Source organism: Halichoerus grypus, chromosome 4 (genome assembly GCF_964656455.1).
Source record: "Halichoerus grypus chromosome 4, mHalGry1.hap1.1, whole genome shotgun sequence".
Lineage (NCBI taxonomy): Eukaryota > Metazoa > Chordata > Mammalia > Carnivora > Phocidae > Halichoerus > Halichoerus grypus.
In genome coordinates this window covers 166,341,090-166,362,364 of record NC_135715.1, presented here as the reverse complement: position 1 = coordinate 166,362,364, position 21,275 = coordinate 166,341,090, and the positions used below count along the sequence as shown (strand labels likewise).

The following is a 21,275-nucleotide window of genomic DNA, read 5'->3' as shown; positions in this document are numbered from 1 at the left end:
CATCTCCTCTGAGCATCTGCCACCATACCTGAACAAGATTAGGGTTCTGTTGGTAAAGCAGTGGGAGGACTAGTTAATGAGATGAGCAACTGACAAGTTCTACCTCAGATGGGGCTGGGCCAAAGAGATTTCTAGTCCCTTCTAACTCTAAGTTTCTATGACTCTAGTATGTTACCCAAAGATACTATACTGAAATGCCATTTACGTTAAAATCTGCTGGCTTAAGTATGGGAGGTTCTTTTGTACTTAATTCCTATAGATTAGGGAAACAGAGTGAAAAGCCCACCATGGCAATGACTGAGCATAGCTTGAAAGTTGGTTTGGAATTGTTTTCTGGGTCACAAAGTTCTTAAAGACTAGGGATTACCCTTGTCACAGAAGGCAGAAAGCCTCTGCATTTAAGAAGTTGGGTCTGTGATCTCCTAGTGGGGTTCACACTTAGAAGTGAAATTGACCAGGACTGTATGGACTAATGCTCTATCACTGTTGCCCATAGCAAAGAACTTAGATGGAAAAGATCCTGAAGTTGGTATGTCTGTCTAGCTAATGTGTAGCCAAATATGGTACAGGTCTATTTCTACTAGAGCCTGCACAGATGATACGTCTTTTCCCCTAGGTTTATTTTGAAGGGAGAGCAAATGGGATAGTCTCCTTTACCCATAAAGAAAGGTCTCCAAAGTAGCTCTGAGAAAAGACATTACTTGAGCCTACTTTGTTTCTACCAGAACTAGTTTGTTACCCAGTATCTGGGAGCCATCGCTGAGTGTTGGCCTGTGGAGCATATTTCAGATGTTCAGGACACAGCCTGTCTTTGGTTCCTATAGTATTATTCTCTTCATATTCTTTGCTATGGACTTTTGTGGCAGTGTCATGATTAATGTGGATCCTGTTAATGTCACTTCTCTTGTGTGCCTCTGATGAGGAGAACAAAAACTTAAAATTATTTAAAACTTTTCCCCCTAGTTTCTGGCTTAAATACAGTTGAATACTATAACATGAAACAGACTTGAAAGACTGCGTTTTATCAACTAGGAATATAAAGAAAAGAGACATGATTGTAATCTAGAATGTTAGAGAGGTCTTCATTGAGGAAAGGATGCTTCAGTGAGCTTAGAGGGTTGAGCACAAGACCAAGGTGGAGGTGAACATAGCATGTGTGTGGGATGCCTGGGAGGCTAAGCCGGACAGGGCTGCATTTGTGAGAGTTGTAGTCTGAGGTCATGGAGGACCTTCAAAGCCAAACAAATAGACTTAATGTGATATGTTTAGCAAAGAAGCACTTGAAAATTACTTGAAAGTCAAAATTAAAAGGGTATTTTATAAAAAGTATGTAAGTCGACAGGGTTGAGGGGTAGTGGAGGTAGCTACCGGGGAACCACCTCTCCTGTAGCGTTTGTGTCTGTGTAAAGGGCTATCAGTTAGACTCACACTCTTGGCCTCTTCCCTTCCCTTGGCACACTCCACCCCCAGGGAGGAGCAACTTAGGGCAAGTTTAGGAGAGGAACTGGATGTGTATAACTCAGCCTCTCTCACAGGAAGCACTAATTCTGGTCTGTTCCTCCATCCATCAGCCTTTCATGGGCAGTCCCCCAGGAGGGGAAGCCTGTGGTGATCAGTACTGCTTGTGACTCAGAGGTAAGTATGTATAGTCCTAGGGGTAGGAGGACCCCTAAGCTGCGTCCTCCAACTGGCTGATGTTTTGATCTCCATGTGTCTGACAATGTCCGTCAATCTCAGTTGGTTTAAAACTTGGGTGAGTAAAGGGATGCTATTTATTGGTTCCCCTCAGTGCCCCCCCCCCCCAGAATATAGGATGGATTAACAGATGGAAAGAATGGAAGGGATTGAAACCAATTAGAAGACTCTGCCAGTTATCATGCTGTGAAGTGATAAGATCTAAACTTAGGGTGACCGTGGCCAAAGAGAAAAGTGGGACTTGTGAAAAGAAAAAGAAGGCCTCTAATTGGGCCATAGATCTATTGACACAATCTGTGTCTGATTCATTTGGTGTCCACAGATTCTAGCAGAGTCCTTTGTACATTCATTCAACAAATATTTATGGAGACAGCCACTGAGTATACAGGGGTGAGAGAGACATCCAGGTCCCTGCCCTCAAGAAGAAGGAGAGAGTTCTTTGAAGGAAATAAAGCAAGGTGTAAGATAGAGAGGGGGCTCTTGAAGGTGGTAAAGGATGGCCTCACTGAGGATGGCACCTTTGAGGGGAAAAACTAAGGGAGGCACGTAAGTCAGTGGAGCTGGGGAGAGAAGTTCCAAATGGAGGATATAGCAACCTCCGAGTTCCTGAGGCTAGAATGCACTCAACTTGCTCACAGAACATAAAAGAATGTGGCTGGAATGAGAGAAGGAATGTGAGATGAGGTCAGAGCAGTGGTCAGAAGCCAGATTGTGTGGAACAGGACATGGAGGCAATGTCAGAATTTGGCCTCTGAAGGAAGGATACAGATTGAGCCGGACGAGAGGTAGGATCAAGTGAATCCTTTTTTAATAGACACAACAAACCTTAGGGTATTGGAAGACAGGAGGAAAAGAGATTAGTGGAGGGATAATATTAAGATGTTGCAGAGGAAGAGATTCTGAAGAAGTGGGAAGGAATTAGGCACAGAGCAGAGGTGGTAGGGTTAGCTTTAATAGGGAGGCAGGGAGATTCTTTTGAGACCAGACGACCAAAATAAGAAACATCTGTTGAATACTCATGATGTATCAGGCATTGTTCTAAGAGCTACTCATTTCTTTCTCACAAGAGTACAGTGAGGTAGGTGTTATTATTATAGCCCATCTTAAAGATGACAAAACTGAGACTCGGGTTAAGTAATTTGCCATGGTCACACAGCCAGTAAGGACAGAACTATGATTTCAGTTTAGGTTCATTGGCTCCAGCACCTATGGCCTTAACCACCGTGCTCTGGAGCACTTGTGCGGGACATTGGTTATGCAACGTTGGCATGAAGCCAAGCACAGTATATGTAAAGGAGCTCCCTGCAGTGCACAAAATGAGACAGTGGAATTAGGTGTTTGGGAAGAGTAAAGAAGTATGGAAAAACTGCTGTGGGGATTGTGTTTGGGATCCACTGAAATGAATAAAAGAATGAATTGTCAGGACTAAAGATATGATAGAAATTGAGCAACATGAGTCCCTGTTTGGTGCTATGGTCTGAATATTTGTGTCACTCCCAAATTTCATAAGTTGGGCTGTCTCCTAAATTGATGATATTAGGAAATGTGGCCTTTGGGAGGTGCATGGGTCATGAGGGTGGAGCCCTCATGAATGGTATTAGTGCTCTTATTTACAAGAGACCCAAAAGAGCCCCCTAGCCCCTTCCACCACAGAAGAAATGTAATATATCTGCCAAACTTTGAAAGGCAATCCTTTCAGGCTTGTCTTAGACGGTGTTACACTGAAGTGTATGGCTGTTCTCCATTCATTCTCCACTTTGGCTTCCTTTCACATTTATTAATCTTGTAATAAGAATTTAAATGTGTGCTTTTGATTTGCCTAGATAACTTTGATTTGGAATACTGGCACCACATTGGGCTTTTGAATTCTTTGAAAACATCAAAATGTTGCTCTTTGTCTTTCATTCTAACCATTGCCCAATCTTTGGAATCCTGTTCTTGTGACTTCATTCATTGTGCTGACTCAGGCAGTCCAGATTTTCTTGGTAAACTAGGTTACCTAAATGTTTCTTTCATTTATTGTGATCTGGGATATGGTGGTTTTTAAAAAGATAAAATTGCATAAAGTAATAAAAATGAAAGTATGTAACCATTTAATAATTATGTAATTACATAAGTAAATATAATATACCTCTAATTATTATTTATATTATGACATATATATCATGTCTGAGGGCTTCATATCAAACAGTATATAGTCTGGACAGGAGGATTGTGGGTGCTGGGATATGGAGGCAGAAAGTTTTTGTTGTTGCCTTTTACATTTTTTTCTGATTTTTTGAATAATTTTATTACATAATTTAATACATATGTGATAAATGTGAAATAGTATCTGAAATCTGAGTCGTCAGAGTAGTGTAGCCATAGAGCCTTGGGGGTTCAGAGGAGGACAGTTGTTTTCAACTAGAGGGGAGGAAGAAGGTCTTCAAGAATAGGTAAGATTTTGGGTTGCCTGGGTGGCTCAGTGGGTTAAGCGTCTGCCTTTGACTTAGGTCATGATCCCAGGGTCCTGGGATCAAGTCCCACGTGGGCTCCCTGCTGGGGGGGAAGCCTGCTTCTCCCTCTGCCTGCCACTCCCTCTGCTTGTGTGCGTGCGCTGTTGCTTGCTCGCTCTCTGACAAATAAATAAATAAAATCTAAAAAAAAAAAAAAAGAATAGGTAGGATTTTGTACTAGCCCTCGTGTGAGGAAAACACGCGTAAGCAGAGATTAGGGGAGATCTAGACAGGGAGGTCAGTGAGAGAACATGCACGAAGGTTGGGAGGGGTGAGTGGTAGAAACAGTATCAGGTCACCTGGCTGGAATGTGGGGGAGTGGAGAAAAGTGCCTGCATTGTGGGGAAAGTTATAATGGAGGGATCAGACTAACATCTTCTGAACCCCCTAATCAATCTTAATACCCCTAGAAGTGGGACAACCACCTGTGACGTATTCTTGTCAAAAAAAAAAAAAATCTAAATGAACCTCAAGATCTAAATAGCAGTTGACAGAAAACATGGGAAACAGAGGAACATTTAAACAATACCATGAGGATACACTCGGCCGAGTCCAGAATGTGAGAATGTCTACAGGACAAATGAACTCATTTCTTCAGTAAATACATGGCATGAAAAAAAAAAGGAGAAAGAACTGTTATAGATTTAAAGAGATTTAAATGATGTATCAGCCAAATCAATGTGTGAACCTAAGTTGAACAAACTATCTGTATAAAGAAATTTTTTGAGACAATGTGGGAAAATCAGATACGGACTAGGTATTAGATGAGGATTATTCATGTTGTTGGGTGTGAAAATGGGGTGTGTGTGTGTGTGTATTGAAGTTTTATCTGTCAGATTAGAGATTCCCCTGAAGTATTTACAGTAGAAATGATAAAGTGTTAGCAATCTGCTTTCAAATATTGCAGCCAAAACAACCGACAAAAAGCCAGAGTTGGAGAGGGGCGGGAGATGGAGAACAAGAATAGCAGAAACTTGATTTTCGAAGCTGAGGGATAGGTCCCTGGGTGTTTATTTTCTCTTCTACATGCTTTGGAGTGTGTTTAAAATTTTCCATAATAAAATGTCTTAAGGAGTTTGAACTTTACTGGGTGGGAGGGGCGGTGCATGACCCAGGTAACAGTGTGGGAGATGGCCAGGAGGAAGGCGGACTAGAGGTGGGAGCTCATTTAAAACCTGGATTAGGTCTTAAAGGTACAACTTTCCAGTTATAAAATAAAAAGCCATGGGGATGTAATGTACGGCATGGCAACTCTAGTTAATACTGCATTGCGTATTTGAAAGTTGCTAAGAGAATATGTCTTAAAAGTTCTCATCACAAGAAAAAAATGTTCTGTAATTATGTATGCTGGCGGATGTTAATTAGACTTACTGTGGTGATCGGTTTATAATATATGCAAATATCCAGATCATTACGTCTGAATTGTACATCTGAAACTAATATAATGTTGTATGTCAATTATGCCACAATAAAAAAAAAAAAAAAAAAAACCTTGATTAGGGTGGTGGCCATGAGAAAGGAAAATTTTCTGAGAACAGGTAGAGGAAATAAGAGCAAAAGAGGAACTCTGGCAGGTTGGCGGTGCAGAAGTGAATCAGGCGCGTGCTGGGGAAAATTCCCTTCTTCCTCTTCAGTAACTAGCAACCATTGTCCTTAAACCGCTGCACGGGTACCGCAGGTTGAAGAGAAGAGGAAGAAGGGGTCTTCACTGCAGAGGAACTGAACCAGGTCTTCGTACTAGCCAGAGTGGAAAGCAATGGGGAAATGAAGAATTCAGGAGTTGGGTTTTTGGGTTTTTTCCCCGTTTTTCACAAGGAATTACTTGTGGTTTCAGTATGAAATTTTTGGGTACAGTGATTTATTTTGATCATCCTTTCCTAATTTATTGAGGAAATGGTGATAATCCTTGTCAGTGGTCCCATCTGAATCATTTATGATATTAGTTAAAATAGATTTTATATTACTCATTTGTGAAATTGAACACTTTACAATAATGTGTGGGAGGTTAATTAAATGAGTTGAAATGATACGGTCTTGGGAAATAAAAGTTGAACTATAAGTTAATGAAAGCTTAGATTTAAATATATACCTTCTGATTTGTCTGTAGCATAAATATTAAAAATAAACTTCATATAGAAACAGAAAGTAGCAGTTGTTTGAGACTAAAGAGAAATGGTCAAATAAAAAAAAAAGAGAGAGAAATGGTCATCCTTTAGCCCTCTACAACTCAAAGACCATCAATACTTCACACAGGAAATATTAGTAAGGTCTGATATAAACAGACCCTCCAGAGAGGAATACGCACCCCAGAGGATAGCTTTCTGATCATGTTTGCTCTCTACTTGATGGTTCTTTTTCAAGAAATTAACGCTACAAACTGCAGCCTATAAATATGGGCCATTTCCTATGATCAACACCAATCTCTTCTGTCTCAGTTTAATGTACCTATTTAGGGAGGGCTGAGCCAGGTGGTTGAAAAATCTGGAAACACAATGCATTCTCTACCCTTACTCTGCATCAAGAAGGTGAAGGGACTTTTGAGACACCCAGGCAGGACTTCTAAAATCGGTCCACCCAGGCTGGCATCTACCACCCTAGCTTGGACAGTCAGAAAGAGGTGAGTTTTTAATCAGGTTTGCTGCTGACTTGGGCCCAATTAAAGTAGAATTTCTAATTCGTGCTTGCTATTGTAAAAAGCTCTCAGGGAGGAAAGAAAAGGAGAGAAAAACTCCTAGCTAAAAGCAAGAAAGGTAGTTTTTATTTTACTCAGGGATGCGTAGCTGAGCCATTGGGTCACAGGACAGATGGGGATGGAGGGACACATGGTTATGAGTCTTATTATGGAAAAGATTGAACTACCATCAGCGCTTGATGGAAATGAGAGGGGGAGAGGTAGCAGCAGCGTCTCTAACAGCACTATCTCCCTTATTGCATTATCAGAAAAGACAGATAACTGAGAATAGGCATCCATTATCTCTCTCTACAAAGGGATTAGTGTAGGTTGCAAGAAATTAATGGCTTTTGAGTTATCACAGAAATACTAATGAGTGTCAGGACTGGAGATGTAAAGCAGGTAAAATTGGCTTTTCTCTGCCTCATTTCTCTCCTTTTCTCTTTTGGTTTGCTATTTTAAGATCTAGATCTGTGTTACTTTTTTTTTTTTTTTTTTTTCTTCAGCCAAGATCAGAATCACTCCCTTTGGGAGTGTGATTTGTCTTCTTTAGGGAATGACTCAATTAGTTTATGACTTTCTCCAATGTGTGCTAGCAAAGAAATTAAGAAACAGAATGAAATGAAAATTTCAGAAATGAAAATCTCTACCAGGGAGGGGTGCTGCCTCTTGCATGGATGTCCTTTTCACGCCTGATAAAAGTATCAGGAAGTCTCCCAAATGACAGTCTCCTTCTATTAAAGTACTAAACTTGCATACGTTACAGCTAAGCATTGATTAAAGATGGCACAACCAGATAAACTCGTCAAACAGGGGAAGGGAAAGAAATAATACCTGCTATATGCTGGGCATTGTGCTGGGAGCTATATTTCTCATTCAACAAGTACTTTTTAAAAGCCTGCTGTGTACTAGGCATTGCACTATGTGCTGTGATAATAAGGATGAAAAGACAGACCTCTCTTCTGTCCTCAGTAGAGCTTACAGTCCAATGGGGAGGACACACTTCTTTAAAAACTTCAAAATTTATTTTATTCAGATATTTAAATACATGATTATAATACAGCCTTATAAGAACCCATCAGAGAGGAATAATAGGGATACCTGTTACTGACCCAGGGCTGTGTGTTTGCAGGTGAGGGATTGGGGGAGTCAGGACAGACTCTGTTCCTGGAAGAAAGCATGGCTAAGTGAGGAAGGGTAAGTGTGTAGTAGCTGGGGGAAGCAGTGGGAAGGAACATTGTAAGCAGAAGGAACAGTATAAGCGCATCCAGGCTCAGAAGTGAGAGAGAACTGCTATCTAAGCAGAGACCTAAAATGAGCTAGTTGAGTCAAGCCTGGGGAAGTAGTTGTAAGACAGAAGGCTCATGAACAGGCCTTGAAGACTAATGGGGGTGTCTGAGAAACAGGAGTTTATCGGCAGCAAACTTCATGCTCTGTTCTATCCTTTCCATTGACCCTTCTTGGCTTTCCTAACCCAAAGGAAGATGGGAGTATTGGCAAGGAGTTAGGTCATGTGACAGGAGGAATGTTCTCTCTCATGTATTTGGTACTCTGTAGAATGTTTCCTAGAAAACATGGAATCCTGGGGAAGTGCAGTTGTTTCATGGGCCCATGGGGGATGGTCCCAGTTATTCCAGTATTTCTGTTTTCCGCACAGACCTCTCTGCACGTCACACTGACATTGCAAACCACCCCCCTCTGTACTTAATCTTATGCTCATAATTCTACCTTCGTGAAGTTTTTTAGACCTGAAATTTCCCCCCCCCCCGATTACATCTTGTCACTTGTACTATCTTGGAATTGTACTGCTTCTACTGTGTTTGCTTTGAACCAGAAAGATGTCATTCCCTGATCTCTTTAGTTTCTTGCACCTGCCTTTTCATCTCATTGAGTTCATTCATATTCATAAATTAATGCACATTGCTTCTTCTGTTTTGTTTTTTTTCTTTCTAGAACACAAGCAGGCATTCCCAAACATTCTGAAGAAGGGGTACCTGGAGATTAGGAAGGACCATGACAGTTACTGGCAAAGCTGTTACGCAGAACTCTCCCCCTACAACTTCTACTTCTACAGCCTCGACAGCAGTGGCAATCAAGCCCTCTATGCCACCTACCAGCTTTCACACTTCCAGAGCATATCTGTTTTGGGCAACCTCGAGGCCAGGCTGGTGGATACCGTTCTGTATGACAACACTCAGCTGCAGTTAAAGGCAGAGTCACCATGGGAGGCTTTGGACTGGGGGCAGAAGCTTTGGGAAGTCGTGCACGCCGCCGTGCCTGGTTATGTGGGGCGGCAAGATGAGCTGGCCAACTCACCAGGGCTTGGTCATCACGTTGACTGTACACAGAATCACTGTTTACAGAAGAAATGCAGTGAGCTGCTCGCACCATCCCCTGTCTTGGATAGCCCCAGACAATACCAAAACATCATCAAATCAGGGACGCTATACAGGCTCACCATCCAGAACAACTGGAAGGCATTTACGTTTGTGCTTAGCAGGGCCTACCTTATGGCTTTCCAGCCTGGCAAGCTAGACGAGGATCCCCTGCTCAGCTACAATGTGGACGTGTGTCTGGCTGTCCAGGTGGACAACCTGGACGACTGTGACTCTTGCTTTCAAGTCATTTTCCCCCAAGATGTCCTCCGCCTCCGCGCTGAGACCCGGCAGAGGGCCGAGGAGTGGATGGAGGCTCTGAAAACAGCGGCCAATGTGGTGAGGAGTTCAGAGCAAAACCTGCAAGTCACCCTGAGGAGCAAACCCAAGGATCAGATGGGTGGGCACGAACTCAGGAAGAACAAACGTCAGTCTGTGACCACCAGCTTCCTCAGCATTCTCACAACTTTGTCTTTGGAGCGAGGACTCACTGCTCAGAGTTTCAAGTGTGCAGGTATGAAGCAAATGTTTAGTCTAAAGCTTATTAAAGAATAGTCCTGAATCCCACTATTGGAATTCACTTTAAAAATCCCCTCAGTGGGCCAGTCACAGCTGCCTCTTGTTTAAAAAGCATCTCTCCTTCAAGGAGTTTGCTACATCAAAACATCTGTCTATCTTCATGCCATGCTGGTGAAGTAAGTAGAAGCAGATAAGATAGACCCCACTGAATCAAAATGACTTAGCCAAAGCATAATGAGCCTAGAATATAGGCTTCTTGTGTCTGCTCTGATTCCATTTCCTCTGTCTTCTTAAATAAAGGTCACTGGGAACGTGGATGTCACAAATTGTCTCAAAGGAGATACTCAGGCCCAAAGCTGACTGCTGACACTCCTTAGGGAAGAAAAATGTCTGTAGTCAGTAACTGTCATTGATCATAACCTTGTCAAATCCTGTTAAGGTAGAATCTAGAAAGTCGGCCTTGACAGAAAATCTGGAGGTGGCAAACAGCAGGGTAGATGATGATTTGGCAGATGACCTCTGAGTCACAGTAGGCCTGTGCCTCATCCTGGGGAAGTCAGGGCTTCTAGACCTGCTATGGAAGGGTGAAGCACAAAGTAGAGTTCAAGGCCAATCATCTGTTATTTCTTAAAACCCTTTTACTGCATCTCTCCCCTACTTCCCATTCCTTTCACTTTTCCCCAACCAGTAAACTAGACAAAATAAAACCCTCACTAAACCAAATCTATGTATCTACTATAAACCAAATCAAATTATTTCGCTTTCACTAAACCCCACAGTTTGGGACAAGAAATGTATCCTTAAGGTAAATTTACCATGAAAGTAATTTAATTGGAAACCTGATTTGGAAGATTTTAATTCAAGTGTATCAGATTTAAGTATGTTATTTAAAAAAGAACAGGAAGCTGACCACCGGCCAAGACCAAATTTTCAATTTTTGCTTGTTCCTGCCTTGAAAGCCAAATAGTGGTGGCACAATGAAAATTTCAATTTAGGTTATTTGGGATGATTGCCTTTTCTATTGAAAAATACTATACCTAAAGAGGGGATTAAGTGGATCATCCCTGCTTTCTCTGGAGGGCCTCAGTAACTATTGAAGCAGAAACTTGCAGGGTTGGGTGGGGGAGACCAGCAACACTGAGCTGGTAAGGAAGCCATACTAGGTGATATGCATGTATCTGCAGGCATGAATGACCTTATGTTAAGTCAGCCAGCTACTTTTGCAAAATGGTTTTGAAATAAGGGGATACTAGCTTTACCACAGCTTTTGGAAATTATTGACATTTTAGTGTCTTATATTAGTACATATATTTTATTTCAAAGTTCAGTCATTCAACAATAATTTATTGATGCTGACTCTGTGAACATTCTGGAATTATGATACACTTCTGTGGCTTTGGATTGCTGATAGGGCCAACAGATCTGTTGTGTTACTGGAATCAAGGAGAATAGAATAGTTTTCAAGGTGGAGACTGGAATAGCTGAATTGGGAAACTTTCTAGTAAAAGGAGGAAGAAAAGTCTCAGGGATTACACAAGGATTGTCACATAGTTGACCCCTAATTCACCTTCCTCTCATAAGTTTGCTTCCTGATGGAGTGTGCACTGCCCACATTCTGGCCTGCATCAGCAGTGTTTCTAGCACTCGGAGGAAGGAGAAATGCAAGTAGAGGTAGCATTCAGCAGGTCCATCACATACTAGCAGTTGGAGAAATGAAAACAGGAAAAAGACAAAGAAGGGTGAATAGAAGAGGCAGGGAGAAGGAAACTAAGTAGAAAAGAATAGGGGAAGGATTACAGAATGGGCAGGGATAGAACTTTTTGGCAGCTGCTTTAGGTTCCATGTTGCAGGATATCTCCCTTTGCTGTCTAAATGTCCTCACTCAGTTTGGCCTGGTTGGAGAATAGGTTGGGGATGGGTGGTAATAGGGAATCCAGGAGGCAGGAGAAATGAAATCTAAAATTCATTTGCTCTGCTCAGCTTTTACCTTCATGCTCTGGTTTGGAGTTCTAATAAATCACAGGTAGCTTTCTAATCTGGGCTGGGGAGAATTCAGTCCTAATTTGTGTAGTATGGCGGATTCCCGAGTAGAAATTTTTTATTTCATTTCAGTGCCCTTTCCATTGGAAAATACTACATTCAGTTGCTTTGTGCTACACATGGTTTACCGGGTCGCTTTTCATTTTCCTTCATTGCAGCATGGAATACTGGTTTCCTACCCCAGGTAGGAATACTTCACCTCCTGTAGGGGGCAGAGTCTCAAAAGAAAAAGGCTAAAACTTGTAAGCAAACCTCCGAATGTTTTTAAAATTACTTGGGAGGTTGTTCATTATATTAAAAATTATTATAGCAGATGGAACCTTAAAAATTGATCTCTCACAAACACAGTTAATCTAAACCAGCTGTTTATTCATTTAGTATTTGTGTCCCCTAACTATTCATCCTTGTAAAAACATCCATTTGGTGAAAAAGCTAGTTGCATAGTATGTTTACCTTCTAAAACATCAAAATTCTCACTAACTTGTTTTTAGTTGAATTTGGCATTATCTGTTATTTTAAAGAGACGCTCATTCAGAATATTTCATGGTTATAGTGGGTGTCTTTAGAATGTAAATTTTTACGTCCACGTAGTCCCTACCCCTTTAAATATGTTTTTGAGGATTTATTTATTTATTTATTTATTCTGTATTTTATGACAGAGCAGCTCTTTATTATGATGTCATTCAGTTGCTGTCCAGGCGATCTACAAATGTTGGCTTTTAAATCTACAAAATAGTGCAGTTGGCGTTCTTTCACTAAATTTCTGTAGGTAAAGAATTTTCGATATCCTTTTTGGAAACTTGAAGAGCCCCTGCAGAGAAAATGGACCACAACCATCCCAAAATGCCTGAGGTTATGGTTTTGAAAATACATGCTTATATATAACTGTGTATTTCTTAACATGTGCTTGAACTTTTTATAGTTGTATTTGATGCTGTGTGGTTCGTTCCATGGCTTCCTTTCCAGCCCCAGGGCTGCCTCATGCTAGGAAGCCGCAGCCACAGTGGTCATCTTGTTGTTCTGGAACCTACCTTGGTCATTCTTGCCTCCGGGGCCTTTGCACTTGCATTCCTTCTTCCTGAAAACATGCCTTTGGAAATGAAGTTCTTTCCTTCTTCAGCCTACCATTTATTGTGTGCTGAGTTTCTGCCCATGTGCCAAAAACTCAGGTGCACCCAGAGAAGTCAGAGCTGCAAGAAAGCAGACATGGTCCCTGCCCTCATGGAACCTACAGTCTGCTCCGGGAGCCGGATATTAATCACATAATCATGTCATGAATGCCAGATGGCCACTGTGACAAAGCTAGGTGGTGGCAAGGAGAACTATATGAAATAGCAGCTCTTCAGTAATTTTTGACCGGCAAAAGGAGTTTGATAGGGTTGAACTGAACATGTGACCCTGAAGTCACAGAAGGTTCCTGAGCAGAGAGGAGCATATGATACAAGTGGTATTTCAGGACAGTTAATTTTCAGGACAGCTAATTCAGGACAGGTAATTCAGGACAGCTGCTTTAGTACAGCTTTTCAGGAATACCTCTGTAGAGGAAAATGAGGTACGATTCTCTAGCAGAGTTACTGGTTGGGATTTAAAATTTCGTTTGGCATCTGTGGTATTAAAATATTAATACTAAAACAAATGATTATGCAGCTTATTAGAATATTTATGAAGGATGTACCTGTAAGTGGTTCTAAATTAGGTTGCTCACAAAATGCTGTATAACTTAGATCATAAGGCAGCCGCCCTGTTTTCTTCAGGAATTAGACGTGTGTACATACCTATTTCCCTTCAGTAGATACAGGGTTTTCTTGGCACGAGTACATACAACTATTTTTCCTGTAATTTCCTGGCAATCAAGAAACCTACCAATTGAGTACTATAATCAAAGGGCCCAGGGCCTTGTTTTAGGTGCCATAAGATCTGCAAAGCTCACCGTTCAAAGCGTTCTTTCTGTTCCTGCTTTGTAATCTGGGAGTGATGTCGGATGGCCACTGTGGGACAGTGTTCCTGATTCTGGACTGAAGTTGAATAATGTTAACAGAAGAGACAGCAAGAAAAATAGTGAGCCGAGGGGATCCCCTCTACTATTTTCACACTGTCAGTTTTATGGTTTTACTCCTTTGGCTGCTGTTTAACCTCTCAGGACTGCTGTTGCTAATTACATCTCTCTGGCATTAAGAGCTTTTGCTTTCCTTCCCTCCCCCCCCCCCACCCCCCCAGTCCTTGGGAGGAGTAAGCCCAAGGGGTGGGGGGGAGTTTCGCTGTGAATTCTTCAGCCATTTAGTGCAAATTCCTGTAATTACCGGCATTGTGTCCTCCCTGAATGGCACATAATACAGCAGAAGCCATTCCTAATTGAGACCTTACAGGAGGTACAAATCCTCTCTTTGTTCAGCCTGACAAATTAGTGCCAGAAAGTGGCAGGGTCCGAGTGGGAATCAAAGGCAAGAAACACAAAGATGGAACTTAAGGCTACAGTAATAACCCTCTCTTGTCCTGAAGGGAAAAAAGGAATGACCAAGGAAAAATGAAGTTTTTTTTTTTTGTTATAAATTCCCTTGACATGACAGCACCTCGGGGCTGCTCTATTTATTTAGCAAAAGTGATTAAATAGTAATACAACAGGGCTGCCCATTGTTTCCCTGGGTGCCCCCACCTCACAGACCCCTGCTGCCTCGGCTAATTGATTGACAATGAACCTCTGATAAAGAAGTATGTTGTTAGGACCTGAGGTGGGGGGGGCATTTTTTTCTTCTCTCTTTGTGTGTTTGTGTGTGTGTGTGTGTGTGTGTGCGCGCGCGCGTGATTTCATTTTTGTTTGAATTGCACTCTAGTTTTTCTTTGCCCCCACCCTTCCTCGCCCCTTCTCCTTCTCTCTCCTTCTCTCTCCTTCTCTCCCCTTCTCTCCCCTTCTCTCCCCTTGCCTTTCTCCCCCCAGAGCTTTTCGGTGGCTGCTCCCAGCTGATACAAACAGGTAGAGAGGAATTAGAATTGTAGTGCAGACTTTTGACGAGTTTATCTTGGGAGCAAACTTCCTCCTCTCCCTGCTCCATTTAAGACAGAACAGTGGTGGGGCGCCTGGGCGGCTCAGATGGTTAAGCGTCTGCCTTTGGCTCAGGTCATGATCTCAGGGTGCTGGGACTGAGCTCCGCATCGGGCTCCCTGCTCAGCAGGGAGCCTGCTTCTCCCTCTCCTTCTACCACTCCTCCTGCTTGTGCTCTCTTGCTCTCTCTGTCAAATAAATAAATAAAATCTTAAAAAAAAAAAAAAGAACAGTGGTGTGAGAAGAGAGAAAAGGGAAAAGGGGCTGATTATTGGTACGTTAAAAAACAAAAGTTTTTTGTTGTTAGTTTCTCATTTGTGAGGATGGATGTCTGGAACTAGTCTTTGAGCTAAGATATTTCTCATAAATTGCTTACTCAACGTTTAAAAAAAATCTGTGCTCTAATAACATTTACATGTTGGGGTGAGGGCGGTTGTGGAGTAAGAAATAACAATTTGAATGATTTCATCTCCCCTCAGTTCCTGAAAAGCTGGGATTGGTTATTCAAGGGGAGACTGGCTGCAGGTGGTGTAACTCAGTACCCCCAGGATGCTGGAAGTTGTGGGAAGATGACCAGCAGCAGATAATTAATAGCTGCTGGTTATATATGCTCAACTAGCTAAGCAGAAGCTAAATCCCTAATTTAACTCCGTTACAGCTGCAAAAACAAATCATTTCAAGCCCCTTGAAAGCAAAATATATTAAACAAACAGTATCGACCTTGTTAATACCACATGGCATTTCACGTGATAAATGAGGGCGTCTTTCTGGCAAAGGCCTATTTTATGACATCGTTTAGACATAAAGGATACCTTTACCCTGGTAATACAAGCATCCCTGATAGAAAGTGTGGAGTGGTTAATTATTCATTAAATAGTTGCCAGTCTGGAAGTAAGCAGTATTTCTAAGTTGGGCATAGTTACTTATTGGCCTCAAAGTAAATCATACAGAATAGCAATTCTTAAGAAAAAGAGAAATTGATTCATCTCCCCCTCCGGTTGAAGATGAACCATGAGAGACTATGGACTCTGAGAAACAAACTGGGGGTTCTAGAGGGGGTGGGGGGGTTGGGAGGATGGGTTAGCCCGGTGATGGGTATTAAAGAGGGCATGTATTAAATGGAGCACTGGAGCAAACAATGAATCATGGAACACTACATCAAAAACTAATGATGTAATGTATGGTGATTAACATAATATAATCAAATAAAATTTTAAAAAAAGAAAAAGAGAAATTGAATTTGGGAGCTGACTATGCATATGAGTGTAGGTAAAGAAAGATATGTAGGTTTTTTTAAGTGCCAAAAAGGGAAGTTGTATGTTATGCTCTTGGTTGGGGGCGGGGGGGGGGGACTTCTAGCATAGCCAAAATCTGTTTTGATTCTCATGTGAAAAATTAGGGGATCCTCTAGTAGCCAAAGTACAATATCTGCTAAGGAAAATAGAGACAGAAATAAAAACAATTGACTTTCCTTGATATCTCAAATTCCTATCTTTAGTACTATTTTCAAATATGTCTTCCACTTGCTAGGAATGATAGTAAGGTGAAGATTTATTTGAGTTAAGGAATAGGCAGATAGCCAATTGGAGGAGAATAAGACAATAAAGAAAAACTTAGATATTCCCCTCAAAACATATAAACAGCTTGGATAGAAGAGAATATTTTAGTTTGTTGTTGCCTTCTTACCTTGTATTATCTATCATTTTGTTTCTTAGTGTATTGGGTTGTTGTCTCCCAGAGGAGAAATCTCGTGTGTGTGTGTGTGTGTGTGTGTGTGTGTGTGTCTGTGTGTGTGTGTCTGTCTGTGTGTGTGTGTGTGTGTGTGTGTCTGTGTGTGTCTGTGTGTGTGTGTGTGTCCGTCCTACAGGCTAAGTTTTATTTCCCCAACCTTGAATATGACCATGGAGGGGTTGTTGATAGTAAAATCTTTAAATGGAGTTTTGGTGGAGGGTTCTTTTCTACAAGCCTTTATTAAGCCCTTCATGTGTGCTACACACATGCTCTGCCAGGCACCTTGGGATATGCAATTAGGAGTAATATGTGGGCTGTGCTCTTCAAAGATTTATAGAATCCCCTCCAAGAGGATATGGGGATCTGAAGGGGATGAACAGGAGAATGCGACTGGGAGGTAAGGGGCTAGGCTGTCGTGGCCACTGGCTTGGAGACCAGTACATCCCCTCTCTGCTTATGCTAGAGAATCCCTGTTGTAGAGAATTTGATAGCTAAAGAGCTAAAGTAGTGTCTCTTCCCACTTCTCCATTTCAAACTTCATCCTGAGATTTCCTATAGAATTAAACTCGGGGAAATCTCCTTGGCTTTTACTACCCATCTGTCAAAGATAAAACTTGAATTTCTGTTGGGTACTCATTGTGTAGTTGGTGCTATGGGAGATAGAAGAGAAACATAGATATAGTCTGGACCCCCTGGACTTTATAGTCTGATTGAGGATGCACAAAGGAAAATGAGGGATTACTAGACAGGTCAGGTCCACGCCATACGGCACTTAATGTTCAGAAAATTATCTGGGCTTTTTTTTTCTTTCCTCTTCTGGGGCCGGCCGGCATCCATAGGTATTCAGAGTGGTCCAGAATTTGACATATATAATACAGCCTCTAACACAATGAGGCTGGCCCAAACCCCCGGTAATAGAGTCATTTAGCTTTATACCAAGAAGGTTGGGAAAGCACCAAATTCCACATGTGGTGTGTGCCCAGGGTGACTTTGAGAAGTTTGTGCTGTACAGTTCTTACGAGGTTTTCTAAAATGAAAAAACACGTCAGCAGGGCCTACGGTGGTTCCATGTGTGCTAAGTGTGTTCATGACAGGATCAAGCATGCTTTCCTTATTGCGGAGCAGAAAATTGTGAAATTGTTGAAGGCACAAGGACAGAGTTAGAAAGCTGAATTTAGAAAGGAAGCTTTTTTGAGTAATAAAAAAATCAAAAGGCTTGTTCTTTTAAAAAAAAATTAAAAGAAAAAAAGAAAAGTATTTGGCAAAGTCCTGAAGACAGAGAAGCATGGGTTTTCAGAGATTATAGTTCTGTCATTTTGTGAATGATTGGCAGCTTTGCACAAGGATTGTTGACTAATGGATCCCTATCAGCCTAGAGTGTTGTTGGCAAAGGTACATGAGAATAATAAGAATGAGCATCATTTAGTAGTTAAGATCAAGGACTCTGGAATCAGATTGGGGTTCCAGATTGCTACTCACCATGTGACCCTGCGTACTTACTTAACATTTCTGCATCTCCATTTTTTAACCTCTGATGTGAGAAAATAATCACATCCACCTCATAAGTTTGTAGTGAGAATAAAATGAGGTAAAAGGGCTTGGGACAGTGCCTGGCACATAGTAAGTGCATATAAGGATTAGCTCCTTTGGGGCACCTGGGTGGCTCAGTCGGTTAAGCAACTTGCCTTCAGCTCAGGTCATGATCCTGGAGTCCCAGGATGTAGTCCTGCATCGGGCTCCCTGCTCAGTGGGGAGCCTGCTTCTCCCTCTGACCCTCCCCCCTCTTGTGCTCTCTCTCTCTCTCTCAAATAAATGAATAAAATCTTTTTAAAAAAAGGATTAGCTCCTTTTATTATTTGTCTACATAAGATGATAATTACCTGGATAAAGATAACATAGGCATACTTAATCAAATTCGCAACTCGCACAAAACTGGGTTAGGCAACTAATATGTTAAATGACAGAATCCAGATTCTGAAACATAAGCTAGAGGAATGGACCAAACGAGATGTGACTTTAGCAGGGATAAATAGATAGTCACATGCTTATATTTGGAAAATTAACTGCAAAAATGGAAGGCACAGGATACTTGATCTAGCAGCTCATGTGGGTGTACAAATGAAGCAGTGCGAAACCAGAATCTATGCTGCTGTGTTTACTTCAAAAGCATTCATGAAACAAGTCCAGAAAGAAGAGATTATATCCTCATTGTGTTCTGCCCTGGCCAGATCACATCTGGAAATTCCATTTACAGCAGTTGCTCTTGAGGAACAAACAACTACATTTATTGACATGTGATAGGATAGTGAACCATGCCATGCACGTGTCACCTAGAATAGGAAGGACACAAGTGTTGTCCCCATATTTTTGAAGGCTGCCACTAAGAAGAGAAAATAGACTTCTCTGGGTAACTCCACCAGACCAAGGGAACAGATATTTCCAGATTGGAATGGATGTCCTTTATTTAGGATTTGATGGCCGTAGGTGAAAATCAGTAGAGTGTCCAGAGCCCTGGCCAATGAGACTGGAAGAACTGGAATCGTGACCTCAAGGCAAGACACTTAACTTGTCTGAGATACAGTTTTCTCATCTGCAAGATGAAGAGATTCATTAACTCGGCCCTTCTGCTTGTGGAAGCCCTACTATGTTCTAAGCACTATGCTTGATGCATAGTGAACAGAATAATCCCATTATTTGCCCTCACAGAAATTGAAAATTGGAGGCCAGACAAATGAGTAATTATAGCACACAGTTGAACTCAAAGGTCTTTGAATTTCCTTCCAACACTTCGATCTGTCTGGGATATTTTAGAGGGAATGGCCTTGCTCTATATGGTCCCTTTTATCTCTCATTCTGTGGTTCTTTGAATGTCTATAGAAGATTAGAGAAAATTAGATTAATGTGGTCCCTTCATTTAAACCTCATTTAATAAGCAATACCTTTTTCCTTTGAGGAAGATATTTTAAACCAGTAGAAATACCACTTGACTAAGAAGACAGGAGATGGGTACCTTTTTCCTGATTCTGATGTTTATCATTGGATAAATTTGCTTTTTACCCTTTTTTGCAGTCTAAATGTTTCAGTCCAGGAAATGATTTTAAATAAAAATAAATGTACATTAAGAATCTGAATACACACTGAAGTGGTAAAATGACTATGGAAGAAGATTTGGGTTTTGAACTATTTCACATTCTAAAATTCAGAGAGATTTGATAACTTTATATAAGTAGGCTGTTTGATTTTATAGGTTATAAATTTGCTTTTTGATTTATTCCTGGTATCTCATCATAGAAGTCACATGTTGGTCTTTGATATGTTTCAGAAGAATAAAATCATTTTGAATTTCAGAAGATATGGATCTTTTGATAGACCTTCCTGAACTTCATAGGCCATAGCTGTGCTATCTTTTTTTTTAAAAAAAGCTGTTCATTTCTCCCAGTCTTTGTTGCTATACTTTGGTCTGGAAAGTTCTTGTCCCTTTTTGTAGCTTCCTTTATGGTTAACATTGTTCTCATCATGTGTTCATTTCCAGCTAAACTTCTAAAGTAAGTGTTAATGTACTATTGGACTCTGCATTGAGTTAATAGTTTCTATTTACTGACCTTGCATTAGGACAGAGATTGGTCTAAGTATGGTTTTAGGATAGGCTGGGGATATCCTACCTAGGGGTAGGTCAGTATTCTTAATTTCTAGCTAAGTTGCTGGAAAAACTAAGCTTTTCTTGGACTCCTCTAAACATAAGAGCTACTTGAGAGGTTTTCTAAAATTCATTATACTGCCTAAAAGCAGAAACATACGTAAGTGAAATGAGTAAATGCATCCCTAGATAAGGAAATTTAGTAATAGAGTAATACCAACTTATTTCTTGCAATATTATTTTCATCTAATCATTCATTCATTCAACAAACATGGGCCACATACAGTTCCAGAAATTGAGGTGTGGGGGTAAATGAAAAGTTAATTTTAGCGGTAGAAAATATGACTATATGCAGGTTTTGTTTTGTTTTTAATTGAAGTATAGCTGACATACAATGTTATATATATTAGTTTCAGATGTACAACATATTGCTTATGCAGGTCCTTATATCTTGAAATATGTTAACACAGAAAATGTTTTAATTAAGTCACATTAATAAGAAACGAAGAGCATAAAACTCCTTTCCATGTTTCAGATGCAAAACGGAGCAGGCCTGCAAAGCAGTGAGCCTCGAGATCAGGGGTGACAGGCAGTGTTCTGGGTACAGTTTTGTATAATGCTTTGTTGAAGACTTTTGGTAGTGAAAAAGCCTTTATACTCTTAAAGGCTTCTTTACAAGCCTTCCTTGACTATCCTACCCCTACCCTACTCTAATCCTCCAGGTAGAATTGAACATTCTTCCTGCATGACCCCACCCCCCTTCCAGTCTCCTGGGCTCCTGTCATGGTCCTATGATGTGTGTCTGACTTTTTTGAAGGCAGGACTCCAGCACTTCTCAGAGTGATCAGAGCACCATTTTAATCAGAATCAGGAGAGTGGTGAGAGGAGACATGGCTGGACACTTCCCTAGACCTGTTGAAGTCAGGATCTCTGGGATTGGGTCTGGAGATTTTAACAGACTTTCCAGTTGATTTGCATGCATACAAAGTTTGAGAAACCACTGCTCTAACACATAGAATGTTCTTAGCGAATGAATCAAGCCAGACTTCAGTTTTCTCTAGGTTATGTAAGC

The 21,275-nt window shown here is 41.1% G+C and overlaps 1 protein-coding gene across 2 annotated transcripts in view; it reads left to right on the top strand.

Moving 5' to 3' along the window:
- The window catches only part of PLEKHM3 (pleckstrin homology domain containing M3), a 180,491-nt gene that overhangs the window by 29,902 nt on the left and 129,314 nt on the right, over positions 1-21,275 (top strand). For both annotated transcript variants that reach the window (XM_036070878.2, XM_036070876.2), the window contains exon 3: positions 8,815-9,750. In XM_036070878.2, the coding sequence (XP_035926771.1) occupies positions 8,815-9,750 (936 nt within the window). The remainder of the gene's footprint in view (positions 1-8,814; positions 9,751-21,275) is intronic.